This window comes from Cygnus olor, chromosome 26 (genome assembly GCF_009769625.2).
Source record: "Cygnus olor isolate bCygOlo1 chromosome 26, bCygOlo1.pri.v2, whole genome shotgun sequence".
Classification (NCBI taxonomy): domain Eukaryota; kingdom Metazoa; phylum Chordata; class Aves; order Anseriformes; family Anatidae; genus Cygnus; species Cygnus olor.
Genome location: NC_049194.1, coordinates 1,669,556 through 1,685,445, shown reverse-complemented (window position 1 = coordinate 1,685,445; position 15,890 = coordinate 1,669,556). Strand labels below are relative to the sequence as shown.

The 15,890-nt window shown below is 42.6% G+C and overlaps 1 protein-coding gene and 1 long non-coding RNA gene across 3 annotated transcripts in view; one reads left to right on the top strand and one right to left on the bottom strand.

The window, feature by feature from the left end:
- Positions 1-15,890, bottom strand: part of LOC121059984 (cartilage oligomeric matrix protein) — a 36,637-nt gene that overhangs the window by 5,144 nt on the left and 15,603 nt on the right. Inside the window, 11 exon segments of the mRNA XM_040537250.1 lie at positions 71-230; positions 451-558; positions 749-853; positions 1,400-1,558; positions 1,711-1,788; positions 2,611-2,649; positions 2,651-2,749; positions 3,937-4,109; positions 6,342-6,393; positions 8,601-8,683; positions 10,811-11,061. Coding sequence (XP_040393184.1) covers positions 71-230; positions 451-558; positions 749-853; positions 1,400-1,558; positions 1,711-1,788; positions 2,611-2,649; positions 2,651-2,749; positions 3,937-4,109; positions 6,342-6,393; positions 8,601-8,683; positions 10,811-10,886 — 1,132 coding nt within the window. The 5' untranslated portion in view covers positions 10,887-11,061.
- LOC121059986 lies at positions 1,799-15,830 on the top strand. Of its 2 annotated transcripts, XR_005814699.1 has the most exons (3): positions 1,799-2,393; positions 2,534-3,087; positions 14,595-15,830. It is a non-coding gene; the product is annotated as an uncharacterized LOC121059986 (long non-coding RNA). The 2 variants fall into 2 exon arrangements; XR_005814698.1 differs by lacking the exon at positions 14,595-15,830 and having other exon boundaries at positions 2,534-3,588.

Below are 15,890 nucleotides of genomic sequence, written 5' to 3'. Positions count from 1 at the left end.
CTGAACAGCTGCCTTGTTCTTACATTGGTACAGCTGCACCTCTTTGAGGATGTTCTCTAGCTGCTCTTACCATCTCCATCCATGTCGTCGTCACACTCATCTCCTTTCCCGTCACCATCAATGTCCCGTTGGTCATCGTTCTTCACTTGGCGACAGTTGTCACAGGCGTCACCGAAGTTGTCCTTGTCTGTGTTACGCTGGTCGGTGTTGCGTGTGTAGACGCAGTTGTCCTGCAGGAGAGAGAGACTTGCTGAGGGGACAGGAGCATGCTACCTTAGTTAGGGTGCAGTGTGCACAAACAGGTGTCTTCACACCATCCAGATTTAAAAGGATAGCATTGCATGCTATGACCTGCAGGTGCTCTGAATTCACATTAAAGATGCAGGCAGTTTGCTTTGCAGGACCTCTCGGTACATTTAGGTATGTCAGGGTAAGCCTTAGAATTCAAACCTCAGCATTTAATATCCCGTCTCCATCAGCATCATCATCACAAGCATCTCCAATTCCATCCCGGTCTGCATCCTCCTGGCCAGAGTTGGGGACGGTCATGCAGTTATCCTGAAAGGAAAGTAACAAGAAAGTGGCAGGGCGTGCTGGCAAGCTGTGAATGTCACAGAGCCTTTCTGAGCTCTGAATGCTGCGCAGGGCCTTGAAGGGGAGCCTGCCCCCAAATCAGAACTGCCCACTTCTAGCTAAGCATTCCTCTGATACGCTGTCTCCACCTAAACATGCAAGGACTGCATCTTACCTTGCGGCACTTTTTGTCAGAGCAGCGTAGCTTCTCGTCAGGGACTCCGTCAATGTCTGTATCCTTCCCACAGACGTAGCCATTCCCTGCCCAGCCCACAAGGCACTGAAAGACAGTGGATAAACAAAATGAGGCTGCTGGTGAGTCCCCTGGCAGGGTTATGCCTCCAAAACTGAAGGCCTTACATCAGAACCAGCAGAAAACATTGCAAACCCACGTACACAATGCTCTACAGGTGAAATATTGCCTGGAAGAGACACTTAAGCTGTAAATAGTATTTTTAAATAGTTCAGATACAAGAACTCTGCTTGTTCCTAAAATTATAAAGATGCAGCAGCAAAACTTCTTGGCTCCCCCAGGTTGCTTGAATGGTGTCTCCCTTCTTAGCTGCATGGAATGCTCTATGACTGAAAAATGTGTAGTGCTTCAGACAAAAAAAGCAACAACACAACAGAGGATCTGAGGTGCCAGGAGCGGTCCACTGCTGAGATCTCTGAAAGATGCACTACCACAGCCCAGGTGTTAATGGGGAGCAGGTCTGTGCCAGGAAGGCACGCTCTCCAGGAGAGGGCAGTGGCAGACCCAGGAGAGCAAGCACAGCGCAGGAGAAAGGGGAGCGAGCAGATCCCAAAGGCAGGGATCGGGCCTTACCGCGCAGGAGATGGACCCATCGCGCTCCACGATGCACTGCGCTTTCTCGTGGCAGGGACTAATTTCGCCGTTAGGGCAACGTCTCACTGTCTGGCTTTTGCAGCCTGTGATTTGATCTCCAACAAAACCAGGTTTACAAGCCCCACACTTGTAGGATCCCTGCAGAAAAAAACACAACAGGGAATCAACTGTAACGTGAGTCAGGGCAACCTTTCCTATAACCTGTCCTCAGCAGCTGGATTGCCACAGAAAACAGAGGGCCCAGAGCCCAGGGAAGAGAGATCCACACGAGGCTTTCCAGGAATATTTACCCGTGTATTGATGCAGATAGAGTTTGGAACACAATTTTTGGCAGCACCTGTCTCACATTCATTGATGTCAGTGCAGACCTGCCCAGGAAGAACAAAATAGACATTAAATTCACTCTTAAGGAGATACCATGTCACATTACAGAATTGGGGCATCACTAGATGCAGAAACAAAGCCCCCAGCATGCTGCACTAGGACTGAGATCTTAAAGTTTTCCTTGAGACAAGCCTGAGCCAGATCCCAGCAACATTCCTGACCCCCAGGCAAGCTGTTCACCCTCTAGAAGTCACCAGAGATTTTAGCCTGGTGAAATAGCTTAGCTCTGAGCTGAGCTGTCAGAGTATCTGCTTACTGTAAAAGGACAGAAGAGAGCGAATGGAGCAAGAAGGTCAAGGACTGCCTCCTATGACCAGCTAGCAGCTCTCTAAGTAATGCAACCCACATGCCATTCTTGCTTTTGTCAACATATTCTTATACTATCGTAAGTCCAGGCGTTTTCTTTTTTTTAATTATTATTATTTTTTATTATTTTAATCTGTCTATATCTGTTTACATGGGGAGCGGCTGAGTACCAAGTAGCTGTATCAACTCTTCTGTGTCCTAGCACGAGGGATTCCCCCGGCTGGCTTCACAGCCACGAAGGTGTCCTAGACGTGACATTCTGACCAGCTTAAATTCAGCAGAGGTAAGATCTTGGAGCAGAAGTTGCTTTGCTGCTGATGTGCTAGGACATCCTTGGCGAGCCTATCCTCTCACTGCATCAGTCTTACCATCAATATAATGCAATCATCTTGTATTTCCCTCCCATTTCTTTGTCGGCACCAGGACCCTTGAATTAATTACAGCTACAGAGGGGGAAGAGGTGATGGTTTCTGAAGGAGACAGAAGAATTTGTGCCTTACCTGTTTGTTGGCCCTGGCATAAGCTAGTCCAACGCCTTCGACCATTTGCCCCCGTGAAGCCGGGAGGGCAGGGATCACAGCGGAAGCCAGGAGCAGTGTTAATGCACTGGACCTTCGGGAAGCAGGGGTTTGCATTGCACTGTAAACAAGAAAGAAGTTGTGGAGAGCTGCGACACAGGCTCACTCAAGGCCAGCTGTGAAGGCAGCTCTAAAAGCAGGCCTTGCTGGGTGAGATCCAACTATTGTGCTTTTATTTTCTAAAGAATAAGAGAAAAATGCATAGAAGTAGCTGGCTTTCCTTGCAAGTGGAAAATGCAGCTTCCCAATCTGAGTTCTCCCAAATTCCAGAATGTGCAGACAAGTAAAACAAATCAGCTTTCAAGACTAATTCTTCTTAGGTGACATCAATTGCCCAGGCAGAGAGCTGGCTTCGCTTCACATTTTCCTTCCTGGCAGTCTCTGAATCCAGAGAACTGGGTAATTTCTTACACTGATTTTGAAAGACAACAACAGTTGTTTGTTTACTACTCTGGGAAGCAACTGTCTTTCCAAAACTGATATTAATGCTTCCTTTATTTTCTGCAACACTATTATTTTTACTGAATTCTTATGCACTGTGCTAGCAGATGCATTACATTAATGCAGCAGTTCCCACATTTTTGTGACTAACAGATTATCATCAACCTCAAAATGTCCCCTTTTTAACTTCAGCTGTTTTTAAAGCGAATTGCTATAAGATGATACGGCTTTGCAAGACATGGTTGCTTGATGGTTGAGTAAAGTTCTGCATACAGACAGAATAAACATAATGGAATGTCACATTTTTTGGAAAAAAAAAAAAAGAAAAACAATATCTCCCTAGCAAGGTTTGATTTACAGGCAGAAGTTAAGCAATTCATGTAGTGTGGTGAGATTTACTGTATAAAGGACTATTTGGGTAGCATTTCATTCCGTTTCACACATAATAAATCTTATCTCTAACAACTCATCAGCGATTAGCTCAAAAGATTTTTAAGACCAAATGGGATATCCAAACTCACTTTCCTGTGTAGTACAAACCAAAAGATTTATTTTGTTTGAGTCCCTGTATCTTTTAGAAACAAATGCCTTCCTAGACTGGATATAAAACCAACACAGAACACTGCTTGAGGCAGGGTGAGAAACAGACTTCGTTCCAGTGAAATGATGTTTCTGTTGAACTTCAGCTCCTGGGGGAATTGCAAGACTTCTCTTCACAACCACAACACGAACCCACAACACTCCAAGAAAAGCGAGACCTTTTTGTAGCTCCCAGCCCATCCTACTTGTTTTTTTTTTTTTTTTTACCTCATTGATATCTATGCACTGGGACCCGTTGCCCGAATAACCTGGGGGACAGGGTCCGCAGCGGAAGCCGGTGCCAGTCTCAGTGCAGGCCACTCCAGGGAAGCAGGGGTTTGGGACGCATCTGTTAAACTGTGTCAGGGTGATGACAGGGCCTGTCACCTCAGGGCGTATGCCTAGAGGACAAAAGGAGCATTAAGGACCGAGTTGTCACTGCCAGAGCCTATCATAAGCTGGTCCCATTGTCTCAGTTAGAAGACTTCAGTGTGCCTCACACGCAGGGCATTTCCTTGCAGCTTTTCTGATGGTTAGGCAGTTACAGCTCTGCTTTGTAAATGGAGAAAAACAAAGCCAGAAGCAGCAGATGGACAGATTTCTGACTCAGAGCAGACAAAAAAAACAAACAACACACGAAGTCCAGAAGTCTTAGCTCCTAGTCCTTTATTCTTGTTGTGCTGCCCTCCTTGTCGTGTAATGCCCTTGGTTTTGGGGCTCCACAGAGAACAGTTCTCTCCCTGGTACCTCTACATCTCCATCCCAGTGGAAGTACGGACTCAGACACCCAGCTAAAGTACAACCCACACATCGCAGGCTTAAGTCTGGGAAGCACTGTGGAGGGCTATCAGCCAAAATCTCCCCAGTAGAGGCAGGCATCTTAAACAGGTCAGCTTGGTGCATAGCGGGAATAGACTCACATAAGGCTCTCATGCCATGGCATTATCTTTATCTCCATGGGGCTACGAAACCTTCCTTCATCCTGGCAGATGAGAAATCAATCTGTTATTCAGACATGCATCACGTCTAGGCTGGCATATAGCAGTATGGTATATCTAAGCATGTGATGTGCAGGAATTTCTAAGCCATACAAAATGCTACTGCAGTCCTATTCAGAAGCACAATGAACACATCAAACTTGTCCCCACACCACTGCGCACAAGCTTTCCTTAAATTTTTAGGCCCAACGCCAGGTTTTTGTCTTTATCCTCAAGACCTGACTTCAGAACCTAAGGCCCCTGAATCAAAATTATGGGCAGGAACTACACTCCTACAGCTCAAGGCAACATGAAGAATTCATCTACACAGGAAACAGAAGTTCACTGAAGGTTAACTCAGGACTGTGAATAAACTTTCCAGAAGCTAGAGTTGTCACAGATCTCCCACGCCCACTACTCTACGTGACAAGGACACTTTTTGGTCCTGCTTTCCCCAGTTTAAAAGCCCAATTAAAAACAAAACAAAACAACAAAACAAAAAACCACCAAACAACAACACTGTACCACCACCAGTAGCAGCAAAATCTTCACTAAAAACAAGGCCTCCTCTCTTCATGGTTCTCTTTCAGGGGAATAATAGGAGAAGCACAAATGACTGCTGCGAGTCACATTGTTCAATGCATGACTAAAAGAGGCTCAGGTTCTACAGCAAAGAGTACAGGAGAAGAACGCACATAGAGCTGAAAACCAAGTGGGGAAGGCAGAGATCAAGTAACAGACAGAAAGTTCAAGACAGTTTTATGAGCAAGTTATTAAAACAATTGGTGTGGATGAATGCTTTTCTGTACTACAGGTCCCAGAAGCTTTGGCTAATCTCTTTTCCAGCAGTACAATCTCTCCGAGTGCAGAAATGGTTTTTGCTCCGCCCTTTGAGTGTACTGGCAACTAATATAGCATCTCCAAGAACCACGCTTTCTGAAAGCCAGATATACTGAAGTAGGTTCCAGTCCAGAAAAACCATTTACTGGGGAGCAGAGGGCAAAATCTACATGGGAGAATTTACGACCCTGTTTCCTGAATCCTCTGTAAACACCCTCTTTGCTTGGAAGGTGACAACATTAGGATTGAAGGAACAGCAGATCAATGCCTCTTGGGGGTGATGTTCTCTTCCACTCAGCTCATGAGTTGCCAGCTATATCCCACAGGATACCCGGTGTTCATTCCCAGGCAATTCTAACACAGGCCATGGGCTGGGCTATTAAGAGACGTGGCTGGGCAGCTTTCTGCACTAGAATGCAGCTACTTTGAGAAGTACAGCATGGCATGTCACAGAACCACTAATAAAGCTTATTTTAGAAGTTGTGGAAGTGAGCAAACACTGAGGATTTGCTGGAAATATAGATGAGCTTTTTCATGCCAATTCTGCACCCCACGCTCAGCAAAGGGGTAAATAGCTTCAACTGCCACTGAGCCACGAGAACAACACGGAACACTGGTCCACGCGTGCAGAATGCCGTGGGGGAAAAAAGGCATCACTAATATCAAGTATTCCTCTGTGACACTCATGGTAACTGTGAAACAGGTTAATTCCTTTGGGCAGATGGTCACAGGTGGCATTTTACTACTTGTTTGGACACAAAGGTATGAAACACTTGGAGAAGGCAGTTGAGTACAGAGCTCGGCTCAGTAACTCACCACAGGCATCACACTCCATGACTGTGTTCTTCAGGAATGTTATCTCCTTAATCTGGAAGAAAACAAGAATCATCACTTAGCCAAAGGCTGAGTTTTGCTCCCATGCAAATTAATAGTCCCATCGCCAGAAAGCAGGATGTCCGAGAGCACACAGCTACTTACAAGCAAATTAACTCTTACCCCAAAGTCTATTTTGCAGACTTTCAGGAAGCTCAGGTGGCTTGTTCTCCCTGCTGTAAGTACGTCATTCCCTACCGGAGTGTTCCTACAGGCTAACTAGATAATACTATTCTATTACAGAGGCAGGAAACACTCAATTTGAAAACACAGAAACAAGTGCCATGGAGGAAGATGAATATATTTTATTTGGGTCTTCTGCTCTAGAAGATGCTGTATAAACAGTCCTAGAGAGGTCTGCATTACCTGTAGACTGGGTATTGTATAAGTGAAGTCAGGAGGAGGTTCCTATGTGTGCCATTTTTGCAGACATAAATAATCTCTGACCTTGCCCATGCCAATTTTGTGGTCCTAATGTTCTTGCCATGAAGACATTTTGAATCTATTTACAAAGGCTCCTTCAGACTTCCTCTGATCTCCTCTAGGTTGCTATTCCTTCAAGCTTCCTTCAATAAAGAGATAATCTGTTGCACTGGTAGTGAAAAGATGTGGTGGCTTTCATTAAGAAAAGAATATGGGACGGGCAAAAATAAATGTCAGTCTCAAGCTACCACTTTCACGACTCTCTGGCACCTTACATAACCTAGCAGGCTTCTTTCCTGAAAAGGCCTTACTGCCTATCTACAGCCGATGCTCAGGCACAATTCTGTGACCACCCTTACACACCACACGGACTTCATGTTTCCACTATTAAGACATGTCACTTTGTACTTGGACAGAAGCATCTGCTCATGTCTCTCTGCCAGCTCCCAGGTATAAGAGCAAGCTTTCATTCTATGTTGGATTCTCACTTCCCTTCAACGTGGCCTGGGGTTGTGTATTTTGAACAGTTAATGCTGAGATGCATCTAATCTAAATCCCCAGAACATGTCCCATTAGGAGTGGGTGACAAGAGAGCAGAGGGGAGAAGTTGGAGTGCTGCTAATGAATATCTGAGGTTCCTTTGTGCCAAGAATTCTTCAGCCTTTGGCTCGCGAGAGAAGACCTGGCCTTTTATTAATACTCCTTCTGCTATCCTTATTGCCAAAATCCCAAGGTGATGAATCAGGGAAAAGTAAGTTTAGGAAACCTTTGCACAGATTAAGGCATTATGAACTGCCACCTTGGCTCTCCAGTGACATATGCAAGTTTGTCTTCTGGGGAGGGGTTTTCCTGAAAGTGCTGTTGAGAAAAAGGCCATGGATTAAAAAAAAAGTAGGTGGCAGGAGCGAGAGAAAGAACAAACAGAAAACCTATATGGAGAATCAGTGCTAAGCTGGAAGGGAACACTGGAAATCATTGCTCCAGGCTGCCAGGAACCATGTCTGACCTGATTCCTAGTAAACACTGGGTATTTATGCAGAAGCCTGAAATTTGAGAGTAATTCCATGCAACAGATGTTTTTGCAGATTAGAGGCCGCCCAGTATGCACTGGCACTGAGACCTGTCTGCCATTCCAATTAGCTGGCAGGCAGAGGCTGCTGCCCTCAGCTCCCAGAATGGATAAAGGGAGAATGGAACCTTTTTCTGTACTTAAAAGAGAGTTGACCAGACAAACCACCATCTCCTCATTAAAACGGGAAAGGATCTAAGCACCCAAGAAGTTCCAAAGTTCCTAAGAAACTACCAGAGCCAGAAAGGCTTAGGATTAAAACAACAAGAGGAAAGAATGAATACAGAGCTTGTTTAGACTCCATCTGACTTCCCTTTCCAGGACCCCAATAGATGGCTGAAAGGCCTCTTCCATCTTCCAAGTTTGGATGCTACTGATTTCATGTGCCCGCAAAACCAAGGAAAAAGTGACTTGTTTTTCCAGTTAAACATACATCAACTGTGAGCGTGTGTCTGTTTTCTAAGAGTTTGTTCTCATGTATGTTTTCACCCGACATGGTTCCAAGCAGCAGAATCTGCTGCTTTATCTCAGAATTACAGATCTAATTGTGAGATCACCTCTTGATCTTGCGTTTCACAGCAACTGTTCTACTGCTTATTTGACCAAATGGAAGAAGAGGGCCCCCAGTCCCAGAACTCAGCACTTCAGGCAGAAGATTCAGTGATTGATCCCGAGCAGGATAAAAGGAGTTAGGTGCCTTTTTCACTTACCTGCTGTTTCAACAAGTCTCGAACTTCCATTAACACACGGTTAGTTTCTCTCATCTCTTCCAGCATTTCAGGACCAACTTCTACTACAAAAAGCACAGTGGATGGAAAAAACACAGAGGAGCCATTAGCAGTACAAACCAACTGATAAAATTAGCTTAAATTTAACATTAAAGATACAGAATCCTCCACACCAGTCTCTCCCACATCCCAACTAGAAGTTGGCTTTGAAATAACCAAGTCTTGCTCTGGGCAGGGCAGACAGGGATCATCAGCCACGGCTGTCACTCAGATAGGTAACAGTCACCCCTCAGCAAACAAATTGGCCTGGCAGTCTGGCGGTTGCGTAGCCGTTAATCTGGCATGGTCTGTGCAGTTCACACATAGGAAGCCTTTGCTGCCAAAAGCAGCAAATTAGTAATTCAGTGCTGTGGAAGTTACTATGAAGGGCACAGCTAAAGCGAGGCTCTTTGCTGAGTCTATCCCAGATGTGCTGCCAAGCACTGAACGTGGAAAACCGGCACATCAGCCATTGCATCGCCCGTTCTCAAGGTCCAGACTTTTTTCTCACAGCATAAAGATGGGTTCTGTCCAGGCAGTGGCGCTTTCAAATTGCATCACAGTGGGTTTGGGACACAAAAGGTCCATCTGCTCATCCATGCAACGCTGCAAAATCCCGTTTAAACTAAGCTGAACAGAGACTATAAATTATATTACAAGGTCACCTAGGGCAGGTTAACATGAATTTCTGCTAGATTCTAGCCTTGCCTAGTCGACTGAGGCATGCTAAAAATCTAGTCTATGCTCGTCAGCTTCGCTCAAGAAGAACGAATGGAAGTAGCTCACTGTTTCCAGAAATATGTGTTAAGAAAATTTGAACCATTTAAAAACAATTGGACAGAAAGTTCAGCGCTGGCATTCTCCTGTCTGCCATGAGAAAGCACAACCTCATTTCTCAAGGTTTTTCTAGATTAATCAATCCTTTAACAGAAGTCACACCTTGCCTACATATGAGCAAACCTTTATGAAGACAAGAATAGCAGTATGTTAGACAAATGGAAGGGAAATGGGCAGGGGAAAATGAGCTGGAGCTGGGGGTCTGCTTCCTCTGAGAATGAAGAATTTGGCAGTGCCAGAGCAGGACGTCAGCCCATGCTGCTGCCTCAGTACAACAACTTAGGCATTTTTATGTGACAAACGAGCCTGAAAGCCTCGTGGGTCTTCCCTGCAAGGAACGGAGAGGACTTGATGAATATTTGTAACCTCTCCAATACGTTTTGGTCTGGGAATTAAATCAAAAGTACCGCAAATGTGTCATTCTAAGACAGAGGGAGTGAGTGAAAATGACATTTCCTATTTTATTGAAAACAAGAAGCTCGCATATAATTTTCAACTTCAAACGGAGGTTTTGAATAACCTCTGCATGAAGGCTTCAGGCAGCTTTTGTTATTCATGGGAAGAATTTTCCATTCTTAGTAGCAAGATATATCTCAAAATAAACGTTTTTTTCTTTTTCTCTCTCTCTCTTTTTTTTTTTTTTTAAAGATTCAAATTTACAATAGTGAATGAACTACTTAGGAGTGATTTCCAAAGTAAGTCTATGCACTTGCAGACATTTCCATTACTATGCATCCTTCTCCAAGGGTTCATTCTCTCTGCAAGCACACGCTTGAATCTCTGGTACACGGTCCTTTAGGTCTGAGCCTGCTGCATCTCAGATCCTCTTAGAGCTGAGCATTCTCCTAACAGGCTGTTCAGAAAAGTGGAACTTTTGTAATGAACGTAGCTAAGTTCCTAGAAGTCAGGGCTTCCCTAAGCTCTGTGTGCACAAGCAGAGAGAATATTCAAGACTCTTGCTTTTGGACATGCTGTATAAGCTATTTTAATTTAATCACATGCAAAATGCAGACTAAAATAAATTGTCTCTTGCAGGTCATTACAGAAACACAACAAAATTTCCACTCGCCCTAGAATAAATGTTTTTCTTAAAAAAAAAATCACTACTTAGGAGGGAAACGGGGAAGAAATCTAAGACTGAATATTTAGACAGTTCGGCTTCAAGTTTCATACAAAACCCCTAAACATTGCTTTCATGCTTCAGCAGATGCAGCTGAAATGTTATCTTCTCCTCATTCTCTGCTGCAAAACAGAATATTCATAGGAGGCTAGAAAGCACAGCAGTCCAGAAAACAGAGAAAATCAGAATTACTTACCTGCTCTTCTCTGCTGACATGATGAAAAAGGATAAGAGAGGCAGAGGAGAAAAACAAAGGCTAGATCTGAAATCATCTTTGAATCTTCAAGCAGTGTGGATGTACGGGCTTCTCTTGCAACAAATTTTAACCTGCAGGTTTGCCTCTGCTCCCCATTAGTATCTGTGGTTTGCTATTTATGAAGTTGCATTCCTTCCTCTGAAGTTCTTATTCTCTGATGCTGGACGACGGGTGGACGTCATTTCTGGCTGCTAGTCCACAGAGAACGTTACAAAAGTAAACAATATGAGAAACTCATCAGGAGAGTAGCTTAATTTTTTTTTAGACCAGCTTGCACCAAAATAGGTCAGAAAATTCCAGAATTAAATGGATTTTTTTTTGGATCAGGGTTTTTATTTCTTCTTCATGGACACAGGATAGACGGATGATTCATAGTCCTATCCCTCACAGATTTTCCTTCTAAAACTGCTCACAAGATCACAAAAGCTATGAGACATCTGGACTTCACTAGAGTTTCAGAAAAGGCTCTTTAAACCCCCAAAAGGCAGTTTTACCACTCACACTTGGGGCAGACTTACTGAATCATCTTTCAGCTCCAAAGAGAAGCCATCACACTGTCTTCAGAAAGATATAACGCAAATGTACTAGCCTTTAGAGGCTGATTCTTATTATCCCCCACCCAGGCTCATCTAAAGGAAGAATGCAGTGCAGAGGTAGCAGCATGAAGGGAAGGGAGACTTTGCTGTTTCTTGAATGTGAAGGAACGAGTCTCAATCCAGCACTTTCCATCACTCAGTCTCAATCCAGCACTTTCCATCAGAAGACACAGAGCGGATTGAGAAATCTATCTAGAGCAGCCAAAGAAAATTTGCCCAAAGAAAATCTTAAAGCTACTACATCAAGGAAATTGCAAGTTAAACTGTGACCTATAAAAAAGGTTAGTCTGAAGACCAGTGAAATTCCTCATCACAAATTCTCACTGTTTGATTGTGAAATCTGTCAGTATGTTTATCATGCAACGTCCCTGGGGACACTACAGACAAGAAAAGCCCCAGAAAACAGTAGCTCAGTCTTTAAAGTCTTGTAGAAGCAGGATCTTTGGATATTTACACAAAGTTTTTTTCCTCATTTTGGCCTCAGACCTCCCATAATCAGGAAAAACTTCCCATCCCTGTGGCTATGAACACTTCTTGAAGGTAACTGTGCAGTCTTGTAGACGCTGGTGAGCATGCATGCCCACTACAGTAAGCAAATATTGTTTTATATTACAGGACTGCTGCAGCAGACAGATTTTACATTTTCTTGCACCAAGCAAAATCTATACTAAATATAGAGTTAATTTGCTTCTGTTAACTGGGTGGCATTTGTATGATTCTGCTCTTCTGACACGTCACCTCATGTTACGCACAGTATGTGCCTTTTTCTTGTGAACCCACCGGAGAAATCAGCTTTGGGGGTTTGTTACTTGTGGCAAGTAAAAGTGGTTTAGCTGGAACTCAGAACAATTGAGTTTCCCAGTTTTTAAAACTTTTAGGTGCTTGCAGACAAATCAAGACCATGATAACTGATTAGAGAAGATAAAACACATTGTTTTTCCAGTGATGGTCTGGGAAATATTATGTTTGCAATTTTTATTTTAAAACAATGAATGGGGGATGAACTCAGTCTCTCTTCCACAGAGACCGAGTCTTTCACCTCAAACAGTGATAGTTGATGTCCCTCCAGGTTATATTTACGATGCTGTTGTCAGGAGGTGAGAGAGGCATTCAGACTTTGCAGACTGCTCAGTCCAGGACCCTACTAGATAGCCTGCAAGGGATCCCATTAGTAGTGGAGAGCTGTAAGCATGGTACTTACAGTACTTCAACAGAAGTGTCATAGGTCATTAATAAAGGACGGTTCTTGCCAGCTATCCAGATTTTTTTTTTTTTTCCAAGTGAGAAGTCATGAAAGTTGAGAAAGAAAGAGATATAATTCACATGGAATTAAGAATGAACAAGGGTCTCTTGTGAGGTTAGCCTGGCAACAATTCACATCAGATTTGCTTTGTGTGGAGGAATATGTGCCCTTATAGAATGATGAGACGATCAAACTCCTTTTGGAATGGAAAGGGAAGGAAAGGAAATGAAAGGGGAAAGGAGGGCATTTTTCTGAACACTTTCATCTGCTCCAAATAATAAGCACTATTATAACACTATGAACTGGTGACCACGTTATATGTAAAATTCACTGTATTTTTAATTAGGCCCATTATTCAACATCCAAATTAACTAATCAAAACCATATTATAGAGAAGTTAGATCATTTTCTTTGTTTTTACCATGGACTAAAGAAACTCAGATAATTGACAAAAAGAAGAAAGCTCCCAAGCTCCCAGAGTGACTGCAAAAGACTAAAGGAAAAAAGGGAACCTTTCTCTTCAGAAGAGTATCTTGTATGGGCATGTTGCAAGTCCCCAAAGTACTTAAAGCATTAAGGGCTACCAGCAGTGATGCCAGATCTCTTCACAGGGAAGAGAAAGCGAGAACTTTGGTGACATGGGCAGTCTGCGAGTTCATCCCCATCTCTGTTTTTCCCTCCTAAAGTCACTAATAACGAATTTATTAGTAGAAGCTGGAGAGTATACTGACCTCGCTCACATGAAAGCACGTTACTTGTAAGTAACTTTGCTGTTAGCACAAGACAAAAACTGCAAGTTCTCAAACTCAGTAACATTAGGAGTGTTCACTGCTGAGAAATGACTTCCATTTCCCTCAGCAACAATGAACAGGGACAGCGCGGGGACAGAACCGTGCATCTTATTGCTCACTTAACGAAATAAACCATGGTGTATTGTATCTGCATTACACCAGTTATAAATAGCTGCCAAATAAGTCTTCTGCATATGAAGGCAGGGATCAGTATGTCCTGACATTCTTCTAGAAACCCAAAGGCACTTCTCTTTACTCTGCAAGAGATTCTGGGATCATTTCTATTCATTAATGGTAGCAAAATAACTGAACAGAGAAAAATGCAGCTAGTTTCTACACAGCTTTCTAAAGTTGAGCAAGACATGGTGTCTCCACACGATGAGGTCATTCCTACCCTTATTTTCCTTGGACTCATTCTGCACTTTTCTTTATTCAGGTCTAATGACTAGAAATCCTTGTAAATCACTGCTCTAATGCAGCTTAAACACACAGTAGCAGATCAGAAAATGTTCAGTCATGATGTGATTATTTCTGGGTGACAGTTCCTGTTTGAAAAGGACAAATTAAAAATACCTGATATATCTGAACTTGTTATTATCTGATGGGGAAACATCTCCCAGATTTGTCAATACTATTTTTTAAGCATTACTGATAAAAAATAAATAAATAAAATTGAGCAGGAGATAGTGTTTATTTGGGCTTCAGCTTACCCATATTTTTGCTCTCTGCGCAGTGCCAGGTTAGTTACACCTTTTTCCCCTGACTGGAGCTGACATCACAAATGAAACTAGCACATAAACAAACAACAAAAAGAAAAGATCATGCTAGTTTAAAGTTTAAATATTTTCCATCTCTGTGTTTTTAACTAATGTTTGCCAGCTGAAGAACAAAAGTCAGAAGGAAAAAGTTATTTTTCAGTCTTGTAAGGTCAAGTTCTAAAAATAAGTGAAAAACACCTACACCCTCTGAAAGAGTGTGCTAAGTTTTACAGAGTTTCTTATATATTCATGGAAAATACATAAGAAACAAAAATTATGTAAAAGACAATCAGTAAAGATTTCATAAATAATCTTTTCCTTTTCCTCCCAATACAGGTTCAATAGTACCTATGGTGTTCTTGAGCAAGACTTTCTCCAGTGATGAAGATTTCACAACCACTCCAGGCAGCCTTTGGATGCTTTATATTCCCACTGTCAATGTTTCCACGGGATACTATCTAAGCCCACTGCTTCTTTTCTTATTCACTATGCACTCAAGAGAGCAGATTAGCTCCTTCATTGAAGGAGCATTATATATTTGAAAACTTGCATTTCAATTCAATACTGTTGCAAAAGAGCCTGGTAATGCAGGTAAACGTCCAGGTTTTATACATCCAATAGAAGAAAAATGGTCACATTGCAGACTGTCGACTGTTAGTTCTAAGCCTTGAAGTCTGAACTATATCATAATCATGTTTTTTGTTAAATGTCACAATGCACAAAGTATCAATAACACAGAAGGTACATTCTCTATTCTGGTAGACTATAGGATTACAACTGAGGTTGAACCAACCTGACACATTCATGCACCACTCCTTTCGATTTCACTCTTGAGTAGATCAGTAACGAGACCAGCACGTTAGATTTTTTTTGCAACATCTACTTATTTTGAATGCTGTAGATGAGCTTTGGCAAATTCCGAAGACAGACACCATGGAAAGGACTGGACAGTGAGTTTGATGCTCAGCAGTGAGCAGAACCTTCAGTCTTGTCCTACCTCTCTACCATGTATTCATGTGTTCCCAGCCAAAACAAACCTCTATCTTGTGAAGTTTGCAAAACATGATTTTACAGCTTGATTATGTACAAATACTTATTTCATCCGTTGCTAAAACACCATCTCAACAAACAAGATTCCTAAATGATTTGTGCTTAGAGCTATTTGCGGTCCTGAGGTAACAAAGTTTAGGTATAAACCAGTATTGTAAATAACACCAGTGTGTTATGGAAGGCAGATTCATTATTTAACATTGACACCTACAGGGATGTAAATATTCCATGCAAATTCCATCCCTCAATACATAGTAATAGCCCCAGTATGCCTCATTTTATTGCAAGATGCAATAATCCACTACAGGCTGTGCTTTCTTACATGTTTGAAGAGTTACAGCTTGCTGCAGTCTGGTTTATGTCTCCAGCATAAAATCCCCAAGGGAAGTGAGGTATTGAAGGTCACTGAAGAACTGAAGACCTTTTTTAAGTACTTTTAATGTTTCTTTCAATTAATCAATGGCAAATTGCAATGACAGAGAATCAAGCCTGCAAAATATAATAAATGGACATGGCTTCATTGCGCACTACGTTATCATTCATTCTTCTTGTTGTTTTCTACCCTGCTAGTGGAATTTGGCT